General features: G+C 31.0%; 8 protein-coding genes across 8 annotated transcripts; 5 read left to right on the forward strand and 3 right to left on the reverse strand. All coding sequences in view use genetic code 12, as the record gives it.

The window, feature by feature from the left end:
- Nucleotides 1-475: 475 nt before the first annotated feature.
- Nucleotides 476-1,030, reverse strand: DFJ63DRAFT_289204 (uncharacterized protein; the record flags this gene model as incomplete). The annotated part of the gene is made up of 1 exon (XM_064905207.1): nucleotides 476-1,030. One exon carries the CDS (start codon nucleotides 1,028-1,030, stop codon nucleotides 476-478), a length of 555 nt encoding a protein of 184 aa, XP_064760629.1.
- A 1,342-nt stretch (nucleotides 1,031-2,372) lies between these two features.
- DFJ63DRAFT_221630 (amino acid permease-domain-containing protein) lies at nucleotides 2,373-4,633 on the forward strand. The gene has a single exon (XM_064904177.1). It carries the CDS (start codon nucleotides 2,835-2,837, stop codon nucleotides 4,569-4,571), a length of 1,737 nt encoding a protein of 578 aa, XP_064760630.1. The 5' UTR covers nucleotides 2,373-2,834; the 3' UTR covers nucleotides 4,572-4,633.
- A 1-nt stretch (nucleotide 4,634) lies between these two features.
- Nucleotides 4,635-6,199, forward strand: DFJ63DRAFT_221631 (uncharacterized protein). Its single transcript, XM_064904178.1, has one exon. The coding sequence runs from the start codon at nucleotides 4,798-4,800 to the stop codon at nucleotides 6,100-6,102; it is 1,305 nt and encodes a 434-aa protein (XP_064760631.1). The 5' UTR covers nucleotides 4,635-4,797; the 3' UTR covers nucleotides 6,103-6,199.
- DFJ63DRAFT_221638 (uncharacterized protein) lies at nucleotides 6,199-7,307 on the forward strand. The gene has a single exon (XM_064904180.1). It carries the CDS (start codon nucleotides 6,296-6,298, stop codon nucleotides 6,965-6,967), a length of 672 nt encoding a protein of 223 aa, XP_064760632.1. The 5' UTR covers nucleotides 6,199-6,295; the 3' UTR covers nucleotides 6,968-7,307.
- A 1-nt stretch (nucleotide 7,308) lies between these two features.
- On the reverse strand, nucleotides 7,309-9,086 carry SIK1 (snoRNP complex protein). Its single transcript, XM_064904179.1, has one exon. It carries the CDS (start codon nucleotides 8,962-8,964, stop codon nucleotides 7,474-7,476), a length of 1,491 nt encoding a protein of 496 aa, XP_064760633.1. The 5' UTR covers nucleotides 8,965-9,086; the 3' UTR covers nucleotides 7,309-7,473.
- Nucleotides 9,087-9,208: 122 nt separating this feature from the next.
- UGA3 (Uga3p) lies at nucleotides 9,209-12,325 on the reverse strand (the record flags this gene model as incomplete). Its single annotated transcript, XM_064906481.1, has 1 exon — nucleotides 9,209-12,325. The coding sequence occupies one exon, from the start codon at nucleotides 12,323-12,325 to the stop codon at nucleotides 9,209-9,211; it is 3,117 nt and encodes a 1,038-aa protein (XP_064760634.1).
- A 1,662-nt stretch (nucleotides 12,326-13,987) lies between these two features.
- UBC4 (E2 ubiquitin-conjugating protein) lies at nucleotides 13,988-15,434 on the forward strand. The gene is made up of 2 exons (XM_064907214.1): nucleotides 13,988-14,188; nucleotides 14,891-15,434. The coding sequence occupies exons 1-2, from the start codon at nucleotides 14,145-14,147 to the stop codon at nucleotides 15,288-15,290; spliced, it is 444 nt and encodes a 147-aa protein (XP_064760635.1). The 5' UTR covers nucleotides 13,988-14,144; the 3' UTR covers nucleotides 15,291-15,434.
- Nucleotides 15,435-16,192: 758 nt separating this feature from the next.
- On the forward strand, nucleotides 16,193-19,732 carry SPT7 (SAGA histone acetyltransferase complex subunit; the record flags this gene model as incomplete). Its single annotated transcript, XM_064905250.1, has 2 exons — nucleotides 16,193-16,436; nucleotides 16,554-19,732. The coding sequence occupies 2 exons, from the start codon at nucleotides 16,193-16,195 to the stop codon at nucleotides 19,730-19,732; spliced, it is 3,423 nt and encodes a 1,140-aa protein (XP_064760636.1).
- Between the last annotated feature and the right edge of the window lie 15 nt (nucleotides 19,733-19,747).

Genomic DNA, 19,747 nt, shown 5'->3' on the forward strand with positions numbered 1-19,747 from the left:
TGAAACACTACTATTTCTTAATAAGGAACAACGCTGATATGTTCAAATATGACTTATGAACATGCAACTATACTTTATAGTTATAGTTTCCAGTAGTTAAAATATGGTATGACTTAAGCAGAATAAACTTGATGATTTATCACACCTTGTCAGTCAGTCGTCTTGTGAGATTGGTGATTTTATCTCTCCAGACGGAATTGCTCATATGTTTGGTTTGTACGTTCCTGTATACAAGAAAGGATGTGATTAGAGCCACAAATCATATTTACAGCCCATAGTTAGTTAGTTAGATTACATTCATTTATTTTATAGACTATGTACAAAAGAAAGTAGTATATAAACCATAGTTATACTAAACTAAAGGTGGATGCTAAATACATGAATCATCAATAGTAGATTGACTGATTCTGGATTGATTAAGAGAGTTAGGGGAGATTCATAAATTCGTAAAATGCAAAAATAATTGATAACAAGATTAATTTAAACTAGTGACAGTTTCATCAACTTGCCAAATACCACCAGTTTGTTGAAGTCTATTCATAACATATTTCAAACCTTCTCTTGTATTATGAAGATTTGATGAAAATCTACGATGACTCCATTGTTCAATCTTTTGTTTGAAACCAAACAAATTAGATGAAAATTTAACTTTTGCATCTAATAATGTAATATCTTCATTATGATCAGCTGTATAATAAGTTAAATATTCTTCAACTTTAATAAACTTTCTATGATCAACATTGGCAGTATATGACATTAAAGTATTAGTTTTTGGATTGGTAATTGATTTTTCAATAATCCATGAATTAACACTAGTACCTAAGAATGGTTTAATGAAATTAGGTAATCTACCACTTTTAACGATAACTTTCGTGACTCTTAAACATCCATCTTCATCAATGTATTGTTCAATAGTATCACTACTTAATACATGTTTGGCAAATGGATTGGGATATCTATTAAAAAATGCTAAAGTTGAAGTTTGGAAATCATGTTGGAATTCATGACTACTTTCAAAGAATAATACCATGTTTGATAATGGTCTATAATGATGTACGTGATGAATGAATGGTTTATTGAAGTCTGGTTAATGGAATGATTTCTTTGCCTTCTGTTTTTTTTCTTATAAGGTGATGTATCTTTTACCTCGGTTGATGTACCAAATGTCTAGTTAAGTCAATGATAGATAGTCTAACTAAAGATACTTGTGAATCAAATAAACGATTCCGAGATGAGTTTATAAAACAGATAATCAATTAAACCTGAAAAAGATTCAAACTATATGGATAAAGATGATAACCTCCTTTCCTTTGAATTCAGCAAATAAAGTGGAGGTGCTTAATAAGATTCTTTTTTTTTTCTTACTGGAAAATTTTTTGTGAGGAGTCGTGTGTCAGTGGCAAAAATGGGATAAGGACGGGAATAAAAAATGACGTTATATCCTTATACCGAAGTTTTAAGACCATTTTGGTTAAATAATGATGATTTTCTAATTAGTAACAATTACGATGGAATGAATGGATGAATGAATGAATTACGTATAGACCAATTCAAGATATTATTTAATTAATGGTGGTGTTTGGTCTGAGTTCTTCGGTCATTGTCCGAATGACTCGGTGTTTGGTTTATACTGTTACAGAATTAATTTATATTATATAAACTCATAGGTATCCCCCATTATCATTCCCCACATTCAGAATATCACTAACCCATACATACCATTACTTCAAATGAGTTGATTTATGGTTAAGCAACTTATACTTAATGCTCAATTACTTAATAGAAATTTACGTAATTATAATGAATGGGAAATGGTCTATTTTTTTAGTTTAGTTGTGCGTGCCCTAAATAGGGCGAGTAAAAGCGACAAACTTCCAGATCAGATTAAACTCCCCTCCTCTAGATTATGATGAAGCCTAATTTTATATATGATGTCAAGCTTAACAGTAATTTGATGGCCATTAGATTTACTGTTACTCTTATACTTACAATATAATGATAAATGAAATTAGATCGGCTGGTAATTATTTATTATTTTGCAGATTGCTACTGTGCCTCATCTCGTACACAATAATGAAATAAATACAACCTAACGGCAATAGAATTCTAATAAAATGAAACTAACGATCAAAAGATCACCTGAACCAGACTGTACATAAATCCCCTAACCTAACAGACAATGGTTACTTTATTTTTGTCTATTATAGACGACTTGTAATCATCATCTTACCAGAGTTAAAATTATCAAAACAAAACAAAGAAATATAAACAAATCACCATACTTCTACTTATAGTTTTAACTCAAAGTCATCGATATAGGTTTTGACTTCGGAGGGAGGGGCATTCTCTTTAAGGACCATAACCATTATTACCTGAATACAATTTCTTCTCTAATACTAAAATTATAATTAATGCCCCTCATCTCGCTAAGATTTTCCTTCTAATTACTTCAATTAGCCCAACGATCATTAAAAATTGCCGTTTACACAAAACCTTATTTTGCATTTTAGTTTGCAAAATTTTTAAAGAAGAGGAACAGAAAGGGATTTTTACTTACGGGCCTATATCAGAACCATCATCGGAGTATATGTCTATTTGATTGGATTGGGATTGAAGATGACCAATCTTGCTAACCATTACTAGTTTGGAAATTTTTTTCTGCTTTATAAGGTTCGGAATCCCCATACTACCCCATATTTTTTAAATCTTAAGTTAGATATAATCCAGTCATATCATATCAACCTTTTCTTTATATATTCATCTATATCATCATTATTTATTTGCATTTAAAAACTTCACTTTACTTTCATATTATTTCATTTATTAACACTACAATGACGAACTCTGTTGAAATAAAGAATCAAGATAAACCTTATTCAAATCATGGAAGTATGATAATCCCATCTGGTCTGGATCAAGAATCCAAATCAACTTATAACACAACCATTGATCCTAATCAAACTGCCTGGAAATCATTCAAAGACTCCTTTAGAAGAGCAGACCCAACCGATAAAAGTTCAGACTCAATGGATAAAGCGATATCTCAAAGACATTTATGTTTAATGTCACTTTCAACTGGTTTGGGTACGGGTCTTTTAGTAGGGGCAGGAGCAAAATTAAGAGCTGCTGGTCCAGCCGGAACTTTAATAGGTTATTTCATAGTAGGGTTCATCATGTTGGTCCCAACTGTTCATTCCGTAAGTGAATTAAGTATTGCTTATCCTGGTTTACCCGGTGGTTTCCAATCTTATTTCGCTAAATTCATTGATGAATCACTTGGGTTTGCCTTGGGTTGGAATTATGCTTTCCAATGGGTTACCGTTATTTCTTTGGAATTGGTTACTGCTTCAATGACAATTAAATTTTGGACTACATCCATCAATCCTGATGTCTTTGTAACTATATTCTTTCTCATAGTTGTAGGTATAAATTTATGTGGTGCAAAAGGTTATGCTGAAGCTGAATTAGTTATGAATTCCATTAAAGTTATGATGTTATGTGGATTTGTTATCTTTGGTATTGTCATTGATGTAGGTGGTGGTCCACAAGGTTTTATTGGAGGTAGATATTATCGTGATCCTGGTGCTTTTACTGATTTTAAAGGTCTTGTATCAGTATTTGTAACTGGTGCTTTCTCATTAGGTGGTTCAGAATTTATTTCTTTAGCTGCCGCTGAAACTAGAAACCCTAGAAGGGCTATCCAAGTTGCATCTAAATTTGTTTATTATAAAGTCATTGTTTTATTCATGGGTTCATTAGCTATGGTCGGGTTATTGGTTCCTTATACATCCGATAGATTATTAGGTTCATCCGGTGGTGCAACTCATGCATCTCCTTACGTTATTGCTGCTGAAATGCATGGTGTAAAAGTTTTACCTCATATCATTAATGCAGTTATTTTAATTTCAGTTACATCTGTTGCAACTGCTGCAATGTATAGTAGTCCACGTTTAATTCAATCTTTAGCCGAACAAGGATTAGCTCCTCAATGGCTCAATTACATTGATAGAAGTGGAAGACCATTAAGAGCATGGATCTTGACTGTTATATCCACATTTTTCGCATATATTGCCGCTTATGATAAAGAAGAAACTGTTTTTACATGGTTATTATCACTTTCAGCTTTAAGTTTCATATTCGTTTGGCTTGCTATTTGTGTGTGTCATCTTAGATTCAGAGCCGCTTTAAAACATAATGGTATCTCATTATCAAGTTTAAGTTATGTTTCTCCTACTGGAGTGATTGGATCATGGTTATCGATCATTATTAACGTCCTTATTCTTATTGGACAATTCTGGGTTGCTTTATTCCCTGTCGGTGGAGATGGCACACCTAATGCAAATTCATTCTTTGAAAATTATTTAGCAGTTCCAATGGCTCTTGTTTGTTATTTTGGTCATAAGATTTATTCTAAGAATTGGAAATTATATAAATCAGTAGATCAAATTGATGTTAATTCTGATAGAGTTCATTATGATCCTGAAATCATGGAATTAGAAAGATTAGAAACAAAAGAAAGATATAAAAAGGCTCCTATTTGGAAGAAAATCTACATAACTCTCTTTGATTAGATTAAGTATGTAAAACAGTTTAGAAATTCACCAATATAAATATATGACTGCAAAACAAAAAATATTTAGTGCGACAAATTTGAAACAAGCTTGTAGTTAATTTGATGTGAAACGATATCGATACAAAACTAAGATTCATTAATTTAGTGAATGAGAACGATCATGTTAAAACAAGTTAATAACTTCTTATTAGTTCTAAATGCTTCTTTGATGATAGATAATTCTTATGATATATAACGAAGAATCCCCAAACAACGTTGTGGGCAATAATAAATTTGATGTATATCAATTGTTACGAGTCAATATCATGTCTGAGGTGGAATTCACGGTAGGTGATTTGAAACATGTTGCCAAGTATTTAGAAGACTTATCAAAGAATAAGAAGATCAAGTTCATGTTAATTACTCAAACCAACCATAAAAATTCCGATTTAAAGATTCTGTATTCATCACAATTTTCAGAAGCTCAAAAAGATAGAGTTTATTCAGTATTATCCGAACCTCATACCAACATTGCTACCATCAAACCAGCACTTACTATTACCAAAGATCTAATCATCAGTAGAAAACTTACTAAAGACTTATTCAGCCACTACAATAATCTTTTCCACTGTGTTAGTCAATCCGTTTGCAAAGAAGTAGCTAAACAATGGATCAAAATCGCTGAACCAAATAAACAAGCTAATTTTCCTTATAAGAATTTCAATAGATCTAAACCAGATTGGTGGCCACATAATGTTGATCATATTGAACCTGATCATTTGGATAAAAATGGTAGAGTTGAAGTGTTAATTAGTATTTTAAGGAATCCTCATTTCTCATTACAAGAAATGCAAAGAAGAACTGCTTCAATTAAGTTTAAAAGAGAGTATACTCAGCTGGTGTTAGATGAGGTTTATTATGTTGCTGTTTATGATAGATTGTTCTATAATAGATTTAGAAATCTTGATCCACTTTTCAGAGAAATTGAAGAATCAAATAAGGTTGCTTTGGGTAAAGATTATATTATACTTCCAGTAAGTAAACTTGAAGATTCAATTTCAAGAGGACTTATCATGGTAAGTAGATTGAAGCCAGGTGATATGAATAACAGGATATTTAAATTGAAAGGTGGAACCAACCACCATGAAAAGCTGAGTAATGAAGGAACTCCAGATGTTACACCAGATATGACCCCACTTTCATCACCGGTTGTTGTAAAACCATCATCAAGAAGAAAGAGACTTAGAAGATCTACTAGAGATATTGTTAGTCAAGGTTCAAGTAGTTCTCCTACTATCAAAGTTAAGAAGGAGAATATGTCATCAGTTACAGGTCAAATTCATTCTGATTCAGAAGCTGTTGAGTATGAAGAGTTTTTTGAGAACTTAAAAGAAGAGAGCCCTGAAGTTAGTAAGATAGAAGATACTCCTAATAGTCAAGATACTACTTTTCAATATCAAGGATCAGATATAATTCCAAGTTATACAAGTGATTTATTTTATCATATTGATCGTTATTCATCTTCAAGTTCAGAAACTTCTTATATATAAATATATAGTATATACCACAAAAAAGAGTACTATTTCCTTTTTCGCAATCTTATTCTGGCGGCTAAAAATGTGTATAAATACGCTTTTTTTGTAATTCTAATTATTTATTTATTCTATTAACCTTTTCTTCTTCTTCTTCTTTTCCTTTTCCTTTCTATATCTATTCAATAAGCTAAAATAGTTCAAGAGAATAATGTCCGCTCAATTTCAAGCTGCTGATAATATGTCTACTACTGAAGCTGTTTCTGGTGAAGAATTAAAGAAAAGTTCTACATTTCTTGAACATGTTAAACAATACCCCCTTGTTAACTCAACCAAAGCCGCTGTTTATTCAATCCCATATACCAAGGAAGTAATTGATGCTGTTTCTCCTACTTTAAAGTCAATTAGAGACACTCAACCCATTAAGATTGCTGTTGATACTGGTGACGCCATTGCTGATAACGCTTTAAACCAAGTTGATAAATTAGTTCCAGGTTTAAAAACCTTAGAAATTGGTCATTTAACTTCCCCAATTACAAGACCAATCAATGGAGCTATTGAAGGTGTACAAGCTACAGTTAATGGTACTATCTCAACCGTTAATGGTACAGTCAATAAAACTTTAGTTGATCCTGTTACTAAAGCCGCTGGTGATATTAAGGAAAAAATCCATACTACAATCTATGATGATGTTAATGGTAAATCACTTATCACTAGTCAAGCTGATCCATTAGTTGGTCCTTTCAATGAAAGTTTAGAAAAATTTATTCATAATCATTTTCCAAAGACTAAAATGGTTAGCAAAGAAGGCCAATCAAGTGAGTTATCACGTACAGTTCAAATTGTTTCTAATGTTATTGTTGGAGCCAAAGAAGGTGAATGAAACTACAACTGCCGCTACTGAAGAAGTAACCATTCCAGAAGTTACTGAAGCTGAAGTTGAGGATGTTACCGTTTAAGATTTTTCATAAATCTTATAATTCTTCTTCCTTTTGTTTGTTTGTTTGTTTGTTTGTTGTTTTTTTATTTTATTTTTATTAATTGTTATTTTTGAGTGTGGTTCAATTAAGGATATTGACTTTCTTCAATAATCCTCTACTCTATTATTTTATTCTCTTATTATTTTATGATTTTCTCTTCTCTTTTTATACTTTGATGTAATCATCAAAGGTAACCCTACTACCAAATAAAAATTTTCTCTAAATGTTTCTACATGTAGTTTTAATTATCAAATTTTCGTATCTAAAACTATATTAACATGCAATATAAAAAATGGCTATACTTTACAAAAAAGGTTTATGACATATTGGTATTGATCACAAACCAAGAATAAAACAACGGGATGGTTTGAGAAATAAATGCTGAATGATGTTTTGAATATCAAAAAGTTTAATCCTTTGACTTCTTCTTCTTTTTCTTTGGAGATTCTTCATCATCGGCTTTTCTCTTCTTTTCTTTCTTATCTTTCTTTTCTTTCTTTTCCTTCTTTTCCTTTTTATCTTTCTTTTCCTTCTTTTCTTTCTTTTCTGATTTTTCTTCAGTTGCTACTGGAGTAACATCAACGATATCACTTGTACCACCTAAAGCTAAAGCAGCTTTAACAGCATCGGAATTTTTCATTGGAGCAGCACCAGTATCATAAAAGTTTAATCTTTCTTCAACTTGTTGCTTTAATATTTCACCGAAAGCAGTTGAAGGTTCATCAGAATAATTATCAATTCTTGAAGCAATAGAACATTTATTGGCCAAATATCTTGAGATTCTACCCTTATTTTTAGCAGAAGCTTTACCAATGAATGAAGAATGATAGATCAAACCATATTTTGGAGTATTACCTTTAGTTTTTAAAGCTCTGAATAAAGCTTTTTCAGCACCTAAAATTTGAACGGTTGAAGCAGCTTGTTTAGATAAATTAGTTAAAGAACCAGCATGAGATATTAATCTAGCACCAACAACTTCACCAATTAAAGTAGATAAATTTGGAGCCACGGTATGCATCTTATCAGTTAAATATTTATATAATTTAGTTCTGTAATCAGAAATGTTAACCACTCTTTCAGCAAAAGTTGAAACATTTTCCATATCTTGTTCACTAATATCTTGACCCATAGAGATTCTAGCATTATCAATAATTCTTTGAGCAAGACCTGAATCATCATTAACTAAAGCAGCAACATCATGTAAGGATTCATCACTTAATGAAGCTTTATCTTTAATGAATAAGGATAATTTAGCATATGTATAATTATCTGGGACAATTTTAGCTAATTCAGGGAAATGCCATCCGTACCATTCTTTAACTCTCATGGAGAATGTATTGATATCTTTATCTAATTGATCTAATAAAGCAATGGCTTGAATAATATGATTATCATTCTTTTGAACTGAAAACTTAACTTTGGCTCTTGAGAAAGCATGACCTAAACCTAATTGAGCTCTTTCAATATCACCTTCTTGTAAATCTTTGAATAATTTAGCTCCATGAACTCTGATACCTCTAAGGAAATCTTGAGCAATTTCATTAGATATACAATCAACATATGGAAAGATTTCTTTAACAGAAGGACCTAAATTTCTATCAGAAACACCAAGAGAAATTTTATTCTTTTCGGAACCCTTTGGTAAATTGATTTCTAAGATTGATTTCAAGTAATCAGAAACAAGACCTTCTGAAATATCATTAGCATTTTCTAAAGCTTGAGCAGCACCTTTGAATGGAGCAAAAGAAACTAATTCAACCATTTTAGAAAATTTACTTAAATCATTGGAAGCTTCTTGAACTTCTTTCAGTCTTGAGGCAATATCATCTTGTTGAATTAAAACCTTAAAGATACCATAACCAGTAGCTTCTTCGAAAAGAAGATAGTCCAATCCAGCCATGTTTGTTAAGATAGTCGTTACTTTCTTAGAAATCTTCTATTCAAAACAGATAATTATATTTTTAACTGTTGAAAATTTCTTTCCCTCCCTCATCTCACATAATTTTTTTTTTGAGGTCTTACAGGAAAAGAAAAATTTATCAAATTTTGAACCGATTCACACGACCCTTCGAGGTCACGTGAACGAGTCTATAAAGGACAAATCTCTGTCTGTTACTTAAATAAATGTCTATTATCATATATAACTATGCAAAATTAATATCCCAGTCTAAATTCCGTAAGATTGAATGCCAATCAACCACCGTATCACCATCTCTATTCTGTTGCCAGACTTTTTCCATTAAATATTTAGCTCTTCTAACATTCCAAGGACCATATAATTTAATAAAGTTTTCCACTCTTTGTTTCATGTTTTCTCGATCAAGATTTGACACACAATGGATACCTGATATGAAGATAGGAAACACTAACGATGCTTGTACAGGTGAATCTAACAAGATATCGATACATTTCATTAAATCATTATTAAGAATTTGACATTCCAACATGGATGGATTACATTTCATAATCGACTGTTTTAAAAATAATTTGGCACTTAATTGGAAGGCTTCAAACAATGTCAATTGTAATTCTAATTCTTCATCTGTTAAGTCATCCAAATCTCGAGGTTCGGGTCTGGCATTATCGATTTCAGCCTCTAAATTCCGAGCCTTTTCCACAATATTATCTAACATACGACTTACTTTCCCATGTTCACTTGTTTCTGATTGATTGTCCTGATTATTATTATTATTAGTATTATTATTTGAGTTATCTTCATAGTATTGATTAGGAGACTCCGAAATCCCACCATGATCAGAAGCAGGTGAATCCCGTTTATAATATTCGTTCAAAGTCTTTCTTGTCTCATAAACCAAGGTACTAACATCACCAATAATACGATATAATTTTTTTGAAACCCCTAACAACGGACTTAAATTACCTCTTGAATAACCTTCTTTATCAATGAAAATGGTATTATATTCCTTTGATGAGAAATAAGTTCCTCGTTCAATAGATGAACTAGCTAATAAATCATGATAAGCAAAATTTGAAATTAACCAATGTTCTTCTTTCAGATTATTAAAATTTAAAATCCCACCATTTGAACTCAAGATTTTCCATCCCCATCTGAGATAAACTGACCAATATTTAACATCACCTTTACAAATTTCAGCCCCACATAAGATTAATAAAGTAGCCAATTTATTTAATATCGATTGCCGATCTTCATTTCGATTATTATAAGGAACCATCGAATTATCCTCTTTATCCAATGAACTACTAAGATGTTCCAAGGCAAGATTGACATATTTAACCCCTTCTTCAGCCCATGTCCCACCTAAATAAAATCCTGCCCATGCTAAGATCCCATAAAGGACACCTTTATCTTTATGAGCCAAAGGTAAAAACACCTTTTGATAAGAGTTTGAATCATTTTGAGACACAGGGGCAATGGAAATCTTTCGCGATAATACTTCCACATAGTAATTATATAAATATGAACTTGTTGCGTTTGATAATTCTGGTATATGAGATGGTGGTAATCTTGGTGAAGGAGTTAACATTGAATTTAAATTTGAGATTAAATTACCATAACTTGCCGGAGACAATGTAGGAATTAATAGACTAGAATTTGAATTTGTAGGACTTAAACCTTGATTGTTATTAGAATTATTACCATTATTTATATCGTTATCGTTATTACCATTCCCAAATCCCATTGATTCCATCACAGCTGAAAAATTCGATGATCCTAAGAACTCCTTAAAATCTGTATTTGATTCATGAGATGGGATTTCTTTATCGTTATCATCGATTAAAACAATTTTATCTTCATCTTCATTATTCTTATCATCATCATTGGTCATCCCTCCATTATTATTTACATTACTCAAATCTCTTATGAAATTTAAAAATGCCAGTGGAGATAATGGAGGAGGTGAACGACTTGAATCAAGATCCAATGGAGGAGGTGAATTTTCCTTATCACGATGATTGTGATTCTGATTCTGATTCTGATTGTGATAATTATTTAAGTGAGCGAAATTTCTTTGGATAGGACTCTTTTCAAGTTTATTAGCTTGATGATCTATTTCTATTTCTCTTATGGATGACCTAGGACCATTATTTGATACGCCAACCGATGATACGGGATTCATTAGACTCTTAATAGTGGGAGAATTTGGCAGTAAGGCATAATTAGTATTTAAATTTGAATTGGATACTGATTTTCTAAATTGGTTGTTGTTGTTATTATTATTGTTATTGTTATGGTATCTCATACTTGGAGATATGGTTGATCTTAAATCAGAATTATTGTATTGGAATAATTTAGGACTTTCAGGGATTATGGATGGAGAATTATGATTGCTGATGCCACCTGTAGAAATGTTAATATTATTGTTATTTGGATTGACTTTAGTTATCAGGATACCTCTATCATGAATATGAGTTTCGAATTGATAAATATCATCATTCTGATGATTTTGATTTATATTCCAAGATGGTTCTGCATTTATAACACTTGGAGAATTTGAACTAAAAGTAGCCTTGATATTATTATTGATTCTTATAGATGAGTATAAATCATCCTGAGATTTTGATTCCGAAGATGAAATTGATGAAGCTGAAGCTACGATTGGTTCAACATGATTATTTGATTGTGAAACTGGATCAGTTGAAATTGATGATGGATGTTGAAAAGGTGAATCAATCATCATAGGAGGTGAAATTGATGAACTTTCCTGTTTGACAGTAACTTTATGATTAACATTATTTTCATTATGGTGACTACCACCACCTGATTTCACTTTTCTCTTTCTTAATTTATTATTGCTTTCATCTTGTTCAACTTTTTCCTTTAATAATCTAATTTCATCTTCTGACATATCAGCATCGATCCAAATACATTCTTTACTTAATCTCTCACAGGCTGAACAAATAGGCTTACCTTCATCACATTTCTTCTTTCTGATTTTACAAGTCAAACAACCATTTCTTGATCGTTTAGAATTTTTAAATGAAAAATCCCGAGAATTGTTGATGACTTTAAATGTACTATTAGATGAAGATTTGGAAGCTGATGGAGCTGATGAGGTAGAAATTTCAAACACAGACTCTAACGGGAGTAGTGGTGATTTAGTATGTTTCTTTTGATTGATGGTAGATGATGATACTTTTGAGATTCTATTATCAACAGTATTAATATCAGATGTCGAAGGGGGAGGATGTCGTATGATGTTATTGGATTTATTAGGTTTATTCTCATTTTGAGAAGTGGAACTATCCTTCTCAGACTTGGCAGTGAATGTTACTAACATTTATCTCTAGTTCTTGTTGTTACAGATGATGAATAAGACCAATTTGTTTTGTCTATAATGAAGGCGGATAGATAGATGAAGAATAAGATGACGATGATGATGATTGATAAGATGGGTCAATCCGAATCCACCAATCAATATTGATACAATAAGTTGATTTACTAATAAGAGACTTGAACTAGATGATAACTAAGTAGTTTAAATTGAAGAAATTATCCAGTAATGACTAAACCGTATAGATTCAAATCTGATTATCTTTTGGTACCGTAATTCGCTAACAAAATAAAAAATAAAAAAATAAAAAAATAAAAAAAAAAAAAAGAATTTCTATTTATGGCTTTATTAAGCGATTACAAAAAAATGTAATTCATAATATATATATATATATCAAACAATATTACTAAGTTTTAATGGTATAAGACTCAACAAATAAGAAAATGAAATAAGGTGAGTATTACTGAACAGTAATAGAGTGAATATAGAACAATGTATGGAAGGAATAGGAAAAATAGGAAGAAAAGGAGCATCTTTACTTGTTGTGAAAAAGTCTAAAATGTACTCTATCCCCAGGTTTTTCAAAATTTTTCAGTTTTCCAATTAGAACGAAAACGTTGAAATAATTACATCTAATAGGACAAACTAGGAACAAAAGCATGTAATTAAATAGTGAACAATAGGATGGGTAGATGTATCCTTTTTGATCCTTTTGATCCTTTTTTTTTTTTTAGGAATCTTAGCGGGTCTTTCCTAATTAAGAAGTAGGTATGAAGAGAATAATTCGACATAGAAATGAGCTCTACTATGACGATGAATTATATCATTATCAGTTTGATTATTGTTAAATGGTGTGAATATACATCTTGTGAAATCGTTACTGCTATTTTATATTGCCATAACTGGAATCAAATTTTGGGTGTGGACCTATGCTTTAAATTCACTTATATTGTAAATTGGATCAAAGCGTAAATTGAAAATTCCTATGAAAATGTATTCACTTCACTTTGACAATCATATACAATATATTCCATAAATTATTACATCATTTTTGAGTCAATAATACTAAACAGTCTAAAGTGGGGAATTCCTTTTCGGGAAATCTAATTTCTTGCTGTGTGTTTCTTATCGCAAAACATCTTTTTTTAAAACATCAGATAATAGTGAAGTCTTGTTACCACTGATCGTTTAATTCCCAAATGAAGTGTTCTACAGATTATCCTGGCATAAAACAAGTCTCGAATTCAATTGATGGAATTAAAATCTTCTCAAATTGAACGGGAGATTATTCAAGCTTGAGGAGTACGATTGTATTTGTTATTTTTTTAATTCTGGCGTTCGTAATGACCTACAAATCAGAATATATAGATACATTCTTGGTCACATATAACGATCTATACAGGTTATTTCATTTACATAATAGTAGTTGTCATATTCAGATGCAACACCATTTATTATAAGTTGTTAATCTACCAATGTTTATAATAGAAACATAATTGATACATGATAAGAACTGGTATGCGTACTGTGATTTACAGTATATATACAAAGTTTAATTATGAATCATACAGTAAATGTGAGACTTAAACTAACTAGTTAAACTGTAATAAAATTTTACACATTTATCCTATATAACATGTAAAAATAAATAAATGCCACTAACCAGTAAAGTTTTAATCAAAAGATTTTTTCTTTTCGGTTCTTTTCATTTCTTTTTTGAGAATTGAGATTTCCCTTTTAACCACTTCTTTCTTCTTCCTTCTTCTTACTCTATAGTTATCCATAACTTATATATACATATACATCATCAAATTAATCTATCATCATGTCTTTAAAACGTATCAACAAAGAATTAGCTGATTTAGGAAGGTATGTATAGAAAAAAACAAGGAGTGTTTTTGATTGATTGGTTCTAAATTAAGCATACCCTAGTTTGCAGAATGAAGACCAATTTGTCATTTATAGGAATCATGCTTTGAATCGTTATATATCATCATCCATCTATCTAGTCAGGGTCAATATAAACAGCATCATTTCACGTATGATCATGAATCATGGATCATTTATATCAATCCTTCCAATAAGCCAAGTTGCATCATGTAATCTATTTTTGATTTGATCATTGTAATTCGACTAATCACAAATGAAATTGAACTACTCCCCCCCCCCCACTCATATCATCATATCATTACCAATCAATCAATAAACTGAATACGGAAACCATCCAACTACAACTACTTTCATACACACTATATAACTTCATAATCCATCACCCTATAACTTTATCATTAACTATCTAATTTTTTGATTTGTGGCAGAAGTTGGTAATAAGGAGTGGAGACTGTTAGACAGACAAAAAAAAGATGTTCAGTTTTTTTTTTGTTCGTGATTTCACCAATTTTTTTTGCCTCACGATTTTAGATGTCTGACGAGTTTAAAATTATAACATAGATACGATACAGTCATAGAATGAGTTTGATTCATTTCAAGGATAGAGATATATAACGATCGACTGATTTGTCAAGTTTTGAAATGTTCATTTTATACTAACTTTACCTGATTTTTTTTTAGAGATCCACCATCATCATGTTCCGCAGGTCCTGTTGGGGATGATTTATATCATTGGCAAGCATCTATCATGGGTCCACCAGATTCTCCATATGCTGGAGGTGTGTTTTTCTTATCTATTCATTTCCCTACTGATTATCCATTCAAACCTCCAAAGATTGCTTTCACTACTAAAATCTATCATCCGAATATTAATGGTAATGGTAATATCTGTTTAGATATATTAAAAGATCAATGGTCTCCAGCTCTAACTATTTCTAAAGTATTATTATCTATCTGTTCTCTTTTAACAGATGCAAATCCAGATGATCCTTTGGTTCCTGAAATTGCTCATATTTATAAACAAGATAGAGCCAAATATGAAGCAACTGCTAAAGAATGGACAAAGAAATATGCAGTCTAGATAGATACAATAAATAGAACATAAATGAATGGGAATCTCATGGTGGAAAATAATGAAACAAAGAATTGATTGATTATTATGATGATTTATACATGTTTTTTTATATTTATATCATAGACATATATGTATAGATAGATTATTTTAATCTTTGATTATTATTATTATTATTATGATTTACCTTTGGTCCTAGTCTTTATTTATTATTTATTGTTTATATGATTCTTATGATTTTTATATTATCCAATTTTTAATAGCATAGAAAGTTTCTTAATATAATTGAATATAATGGTTGTAGTATGCATAGACACATTGTTATCTCTCCCACTAGCTTGAAACCACTAGTCAACTGACCCGATTCATACTGATTCTCTAACCACTCTCTTCTCATCCACCTCTAATCAAACTTTTTTGCTTCCTAGTTATACTATAAATTTTTATTTGTGTTATGAAAAAAAAAAAGACGTGAATTTTTTCGAAACCAAAAAAATATAAAATTAGAAAAACGTTAACTATAGAGAATCAAGTTTAATCATTCCATTCCAATCAATCAATTTTAACCAACCAATCCATCAATCAATCGACATAGTTGTATCACTCAATAATCTTGCTGATAGTGTACTACTCGAGTTTTTAGTCGATTTATTTCGTTGTCAACTGATAGAACTTTGATATCAACAGTTTTTGGCAGTGACAACCACAGAAACAAAGTGAAATAGGAATATCAATCATTCATTGGGTTTAATAAACTAACCTCCTTTCTCAACTCATATAAGGATAGTTACATCTATTCTTAGATCATATAGATCAACTATACCTTGATCAATAACAAGTTTCATTCATTTAATATTCATCAAATTTCATATAATTCCTACCTATATACTCCACACACCAATATAATCATTATGGATAAGCTAACAACGTTTAAATTCAACAATAGTCGAAAATTATTCGGATTAGCCAAGAAGTTACATGATTCTAAGTTCTTTGAAACCTTTTTAAACGAATCCCAATATAAAATTTTGGATTATATAATAAATCTTGATGATTTTAAATTATGGTATAATTTCCTTGAAGGTGATTGTTTCGTTAAATTCACCAAGTCTACCGGAGATGACTCCAACGATGAAAAGAAGGAATCATCAAATGGTAAGATAACAAAGAATGGAAATGATGACGTACATGACGGCGAATATGAAGATAAAGTGGAAGAACTTTCCAATGGTAAGAATGATAAGAATGGTGATTCTTCAACTTCGGTCGAAGATGAAGATGACACTCCTGAAATTCAATTTGAAGAAGGTTCAAAGAACATTAAAATGTTGGCTCTACATATAAGATATCTATTATGGGAAAAAGCCATTGATTATTATTATACTGCCAAAGATTTGGATACATCAATATATAATATTGAAGAAGTGACAGATGATTTTGAATTAATAGATACTCTTGATGATCTTCCTGGTGGAGATAATGACGGAGAAGCTGCTCAAACGGATAATATAGAAAAGTCAGCCCCAGCTCCTGTGATAAGAGAAGAAGAAGATGATTATGATGATGATGATGATGAAGATGAAGACGAGGAGGAAGATAAAAAGAAAGAATCTGAAGATGTGGATATGAAAGAACCTGAAAGTGAAGTATCAGAATTAAAATTCAATGATGATAATCAAGTCATTTTAGAAATACCGATCAGTATATTTGCAACTTCTACTCCCAATAATTCATCTACTGATGCTATTGATTCGCAAACAACTTCTAATCAAGAAAGTATATCAGCCGCTACATCACAAATTCAAAATAACAATATCACTACTTTATCTAGTTCTGCATCAACAACCATCAACAATAAGACATCTGCTATTGATGATCAAGATAAATTAATCAAAGAATTTAATAAAGTATATCATAATTTCGAATATGATCGAGAAACTTTAATCAAAAGAAGAAAATTAGAAAAATCAGATTTACAATTGGAAAATTCAAAAAGTACTAATAATGATAATAATGGTAATTTAACCACAGGAGAAGAACCCATGGCAGGTATAAATCTTGGAACAGGTAGTACTAGTCTTCAACATTTATTGAACACCATTAAGCTGAAGAGAGAAGAAGTTTCATTAAATGATCATGAATTAAGATCACTTTTTATGGATGTTCGTAAAAATAGAGGTAAATGGGCTAGTAATGATAAAGTTGGTCAAGAAGAATTGTATGAAGCTTGTGAGAAAGTGGTGCTTGAATTAAGAGCTTATTCTGAACATTCTACTCCATTTTTAAATAAAGTATCAAAACGTGAAGCACCCAATTATGGATTAATCATCAAAAAACCAATGGATTTAAATACCGCTTTGAAAAAATTAAAATCATTTGCCTATAATTCAAAGCAAGAATTCGTTGATGATTTAATGTTAATCTGGTCTAATTGCTTAACCTATAATGCTGATCCAAAACATTTCATGAGGACCCATGCTTTAGCCATGCAAAAGAAAACTCTTAAATTGGCTCCTACCATCCCTAATATAACAATTAGGAATAGAGCTGATATTGAAAAAGAAGAAGAATTAGAAGAAGAGAAGAATGGTGGTGGTGCTACTCCGTTAGAAGCTAGTGGTAAATCAATGAAAAAGGGAAGAAAAAGTTCAAGACAAGATCAAGTTAAAGCAGAAGCTACTGAACCGGGTACTCCAATTTCATTAGGTCCCTCAGTGGTTGATTCTCCAAGTGGTACAAATCTTACGTCTGAAACTCCTGCTGCCGAAGGTAGTGCAGTAGTCGGAAATACTACTAATGGAGATGAAGATGAAGAGGAGGAAGAAGAGAATGATAATTTAAATGGTGATAGTAATGGTATTAATGAAGAAGAAGATGATGAATTTGATCCTGAATTATTGGCTTGGAGATCATTAACTTCTAAATCAAGAGCTAATTATTGTTCTCAACGTGCTGAATTATTTGATGAGAATTATCATCTTCGTCCTGATGCAGCAGCTATTATAAGACAATCAATTGAAATGAAAAATTTCAATCAATATTTAAGCAATAAAGAAGTGATTTCTAAATCTCAGAATTTATTAGAGAATGACGAACCATATTTATTAGAATATGATTTAACTGGTGGAATTCCTGGATTTAAATATAATGGGATTAATGAAGCTGAAGAAGATTTGAAAGAACAAAAAATGGCTGATATCTTATTACAACAAGTTGGCGGTGATGCATCTAAATTAAAATCAGCCTTTGTATTACCACAAGATAAAGGATTAAATAAAGTTTATTTTGAAAATATTCATGAAATTCAAGAAATTAGAAAGATTTGTTTCAAGATATCTCTTATTCGTCAAATGCAAACCCAACAATTTGTCCATCATACTCAAATGAAACAACCTGAAGTTGAAGCCATTAGAGAAGTTGATGTTGATAATGCGTCCAAGTTACCTAATCATGATGCGTTTAGTGAAGATGTTCAATTTGCCGTATTAAGAAGAAATGTGGCCAAGATTGCTATGCAAACTGGGTTTGAAAAGACAGAACCATTTGCTGTTAATACTCTAACACAATTAGCAGAGAAATATCTTAGTAATTTGATTAAATCCATTAAATTACATACCGAGAGTAATTCATCTAATGAAATGGATGAAACTTCGATATTGTTAGTATCATTATTAGAAAATGGGGTTAATAAACCTGATGATTTATATACTTATGTTCAAGAAAGAATAGTACGACAACTGGAAAAGCTTGTTGATCTTCGAGCCAAATTATCTAATTTCCTTAAAGATTTATTAAGACCTGGTTTAGAAAACTTTAATGAAAGAAGTTTTGAAGATAATAGTGAACAATTCATGACAGGTGATTTCTCGAATGATTTAGGAGATGATTTCTTTGGATTTAAAGAATTAGGTTTAGATCGTGAATTTAATATGTTAAGTTCATCAATTCCAATTTATTTATTACATTCCAGATTACATAATTCTTATGCTAGTAGTGGAGGAGTTAGTAAGAGGAATAAATATGAAGATTTGAAAGATTATACTCCACCATATTTGACAGCTGTTGATGTTGATAAACAAATTGGAATTTTAAGACCATTCTATAATAAATTGAATGAAAAATCCAAAGCTCATTATATTAAAGTTCAAAAGAAGAAAGGTGAACCATATGATTTACCTGAAGATAGTGCATTATTATTAATTGAAGATGATGAATTACCTCAAAAACAAAGAAACATAAGACCAAGATTACCTCCAACTGGTAGAATCACTGCCATAAAGAAGAAAATCATTGCTAATTCATTCTTTTTACCTGATTCAGAAGGAGGAGATGAACCAGTGCTTCTTGCCTTAGATGACAGATTAAACAACCTTGCAGATCTTAGTACTCCAGAATTACTGGGTCCTGATATCAAATCTCCAATGAAATCAGCCATTAAGTCAGAAGCTTAACAGAGTAAGACTCTT

The sequence above is a fragment of the Scheffersomyces coipomensis genome, assembly GCF_036884675.1.
Source record: "Scheffersomyces coipomensis strain NRRL Y-17651 chromosome Unknown DFJ63scaffold_6, whole genome shotgun sequence".
NCBI lineage: Eukaryota > Fungi > Ascomycota > Pichiomycetes > Serinales > Debaryomycetaceae > Scheffersomyces > Scheffersomyces coipomensis.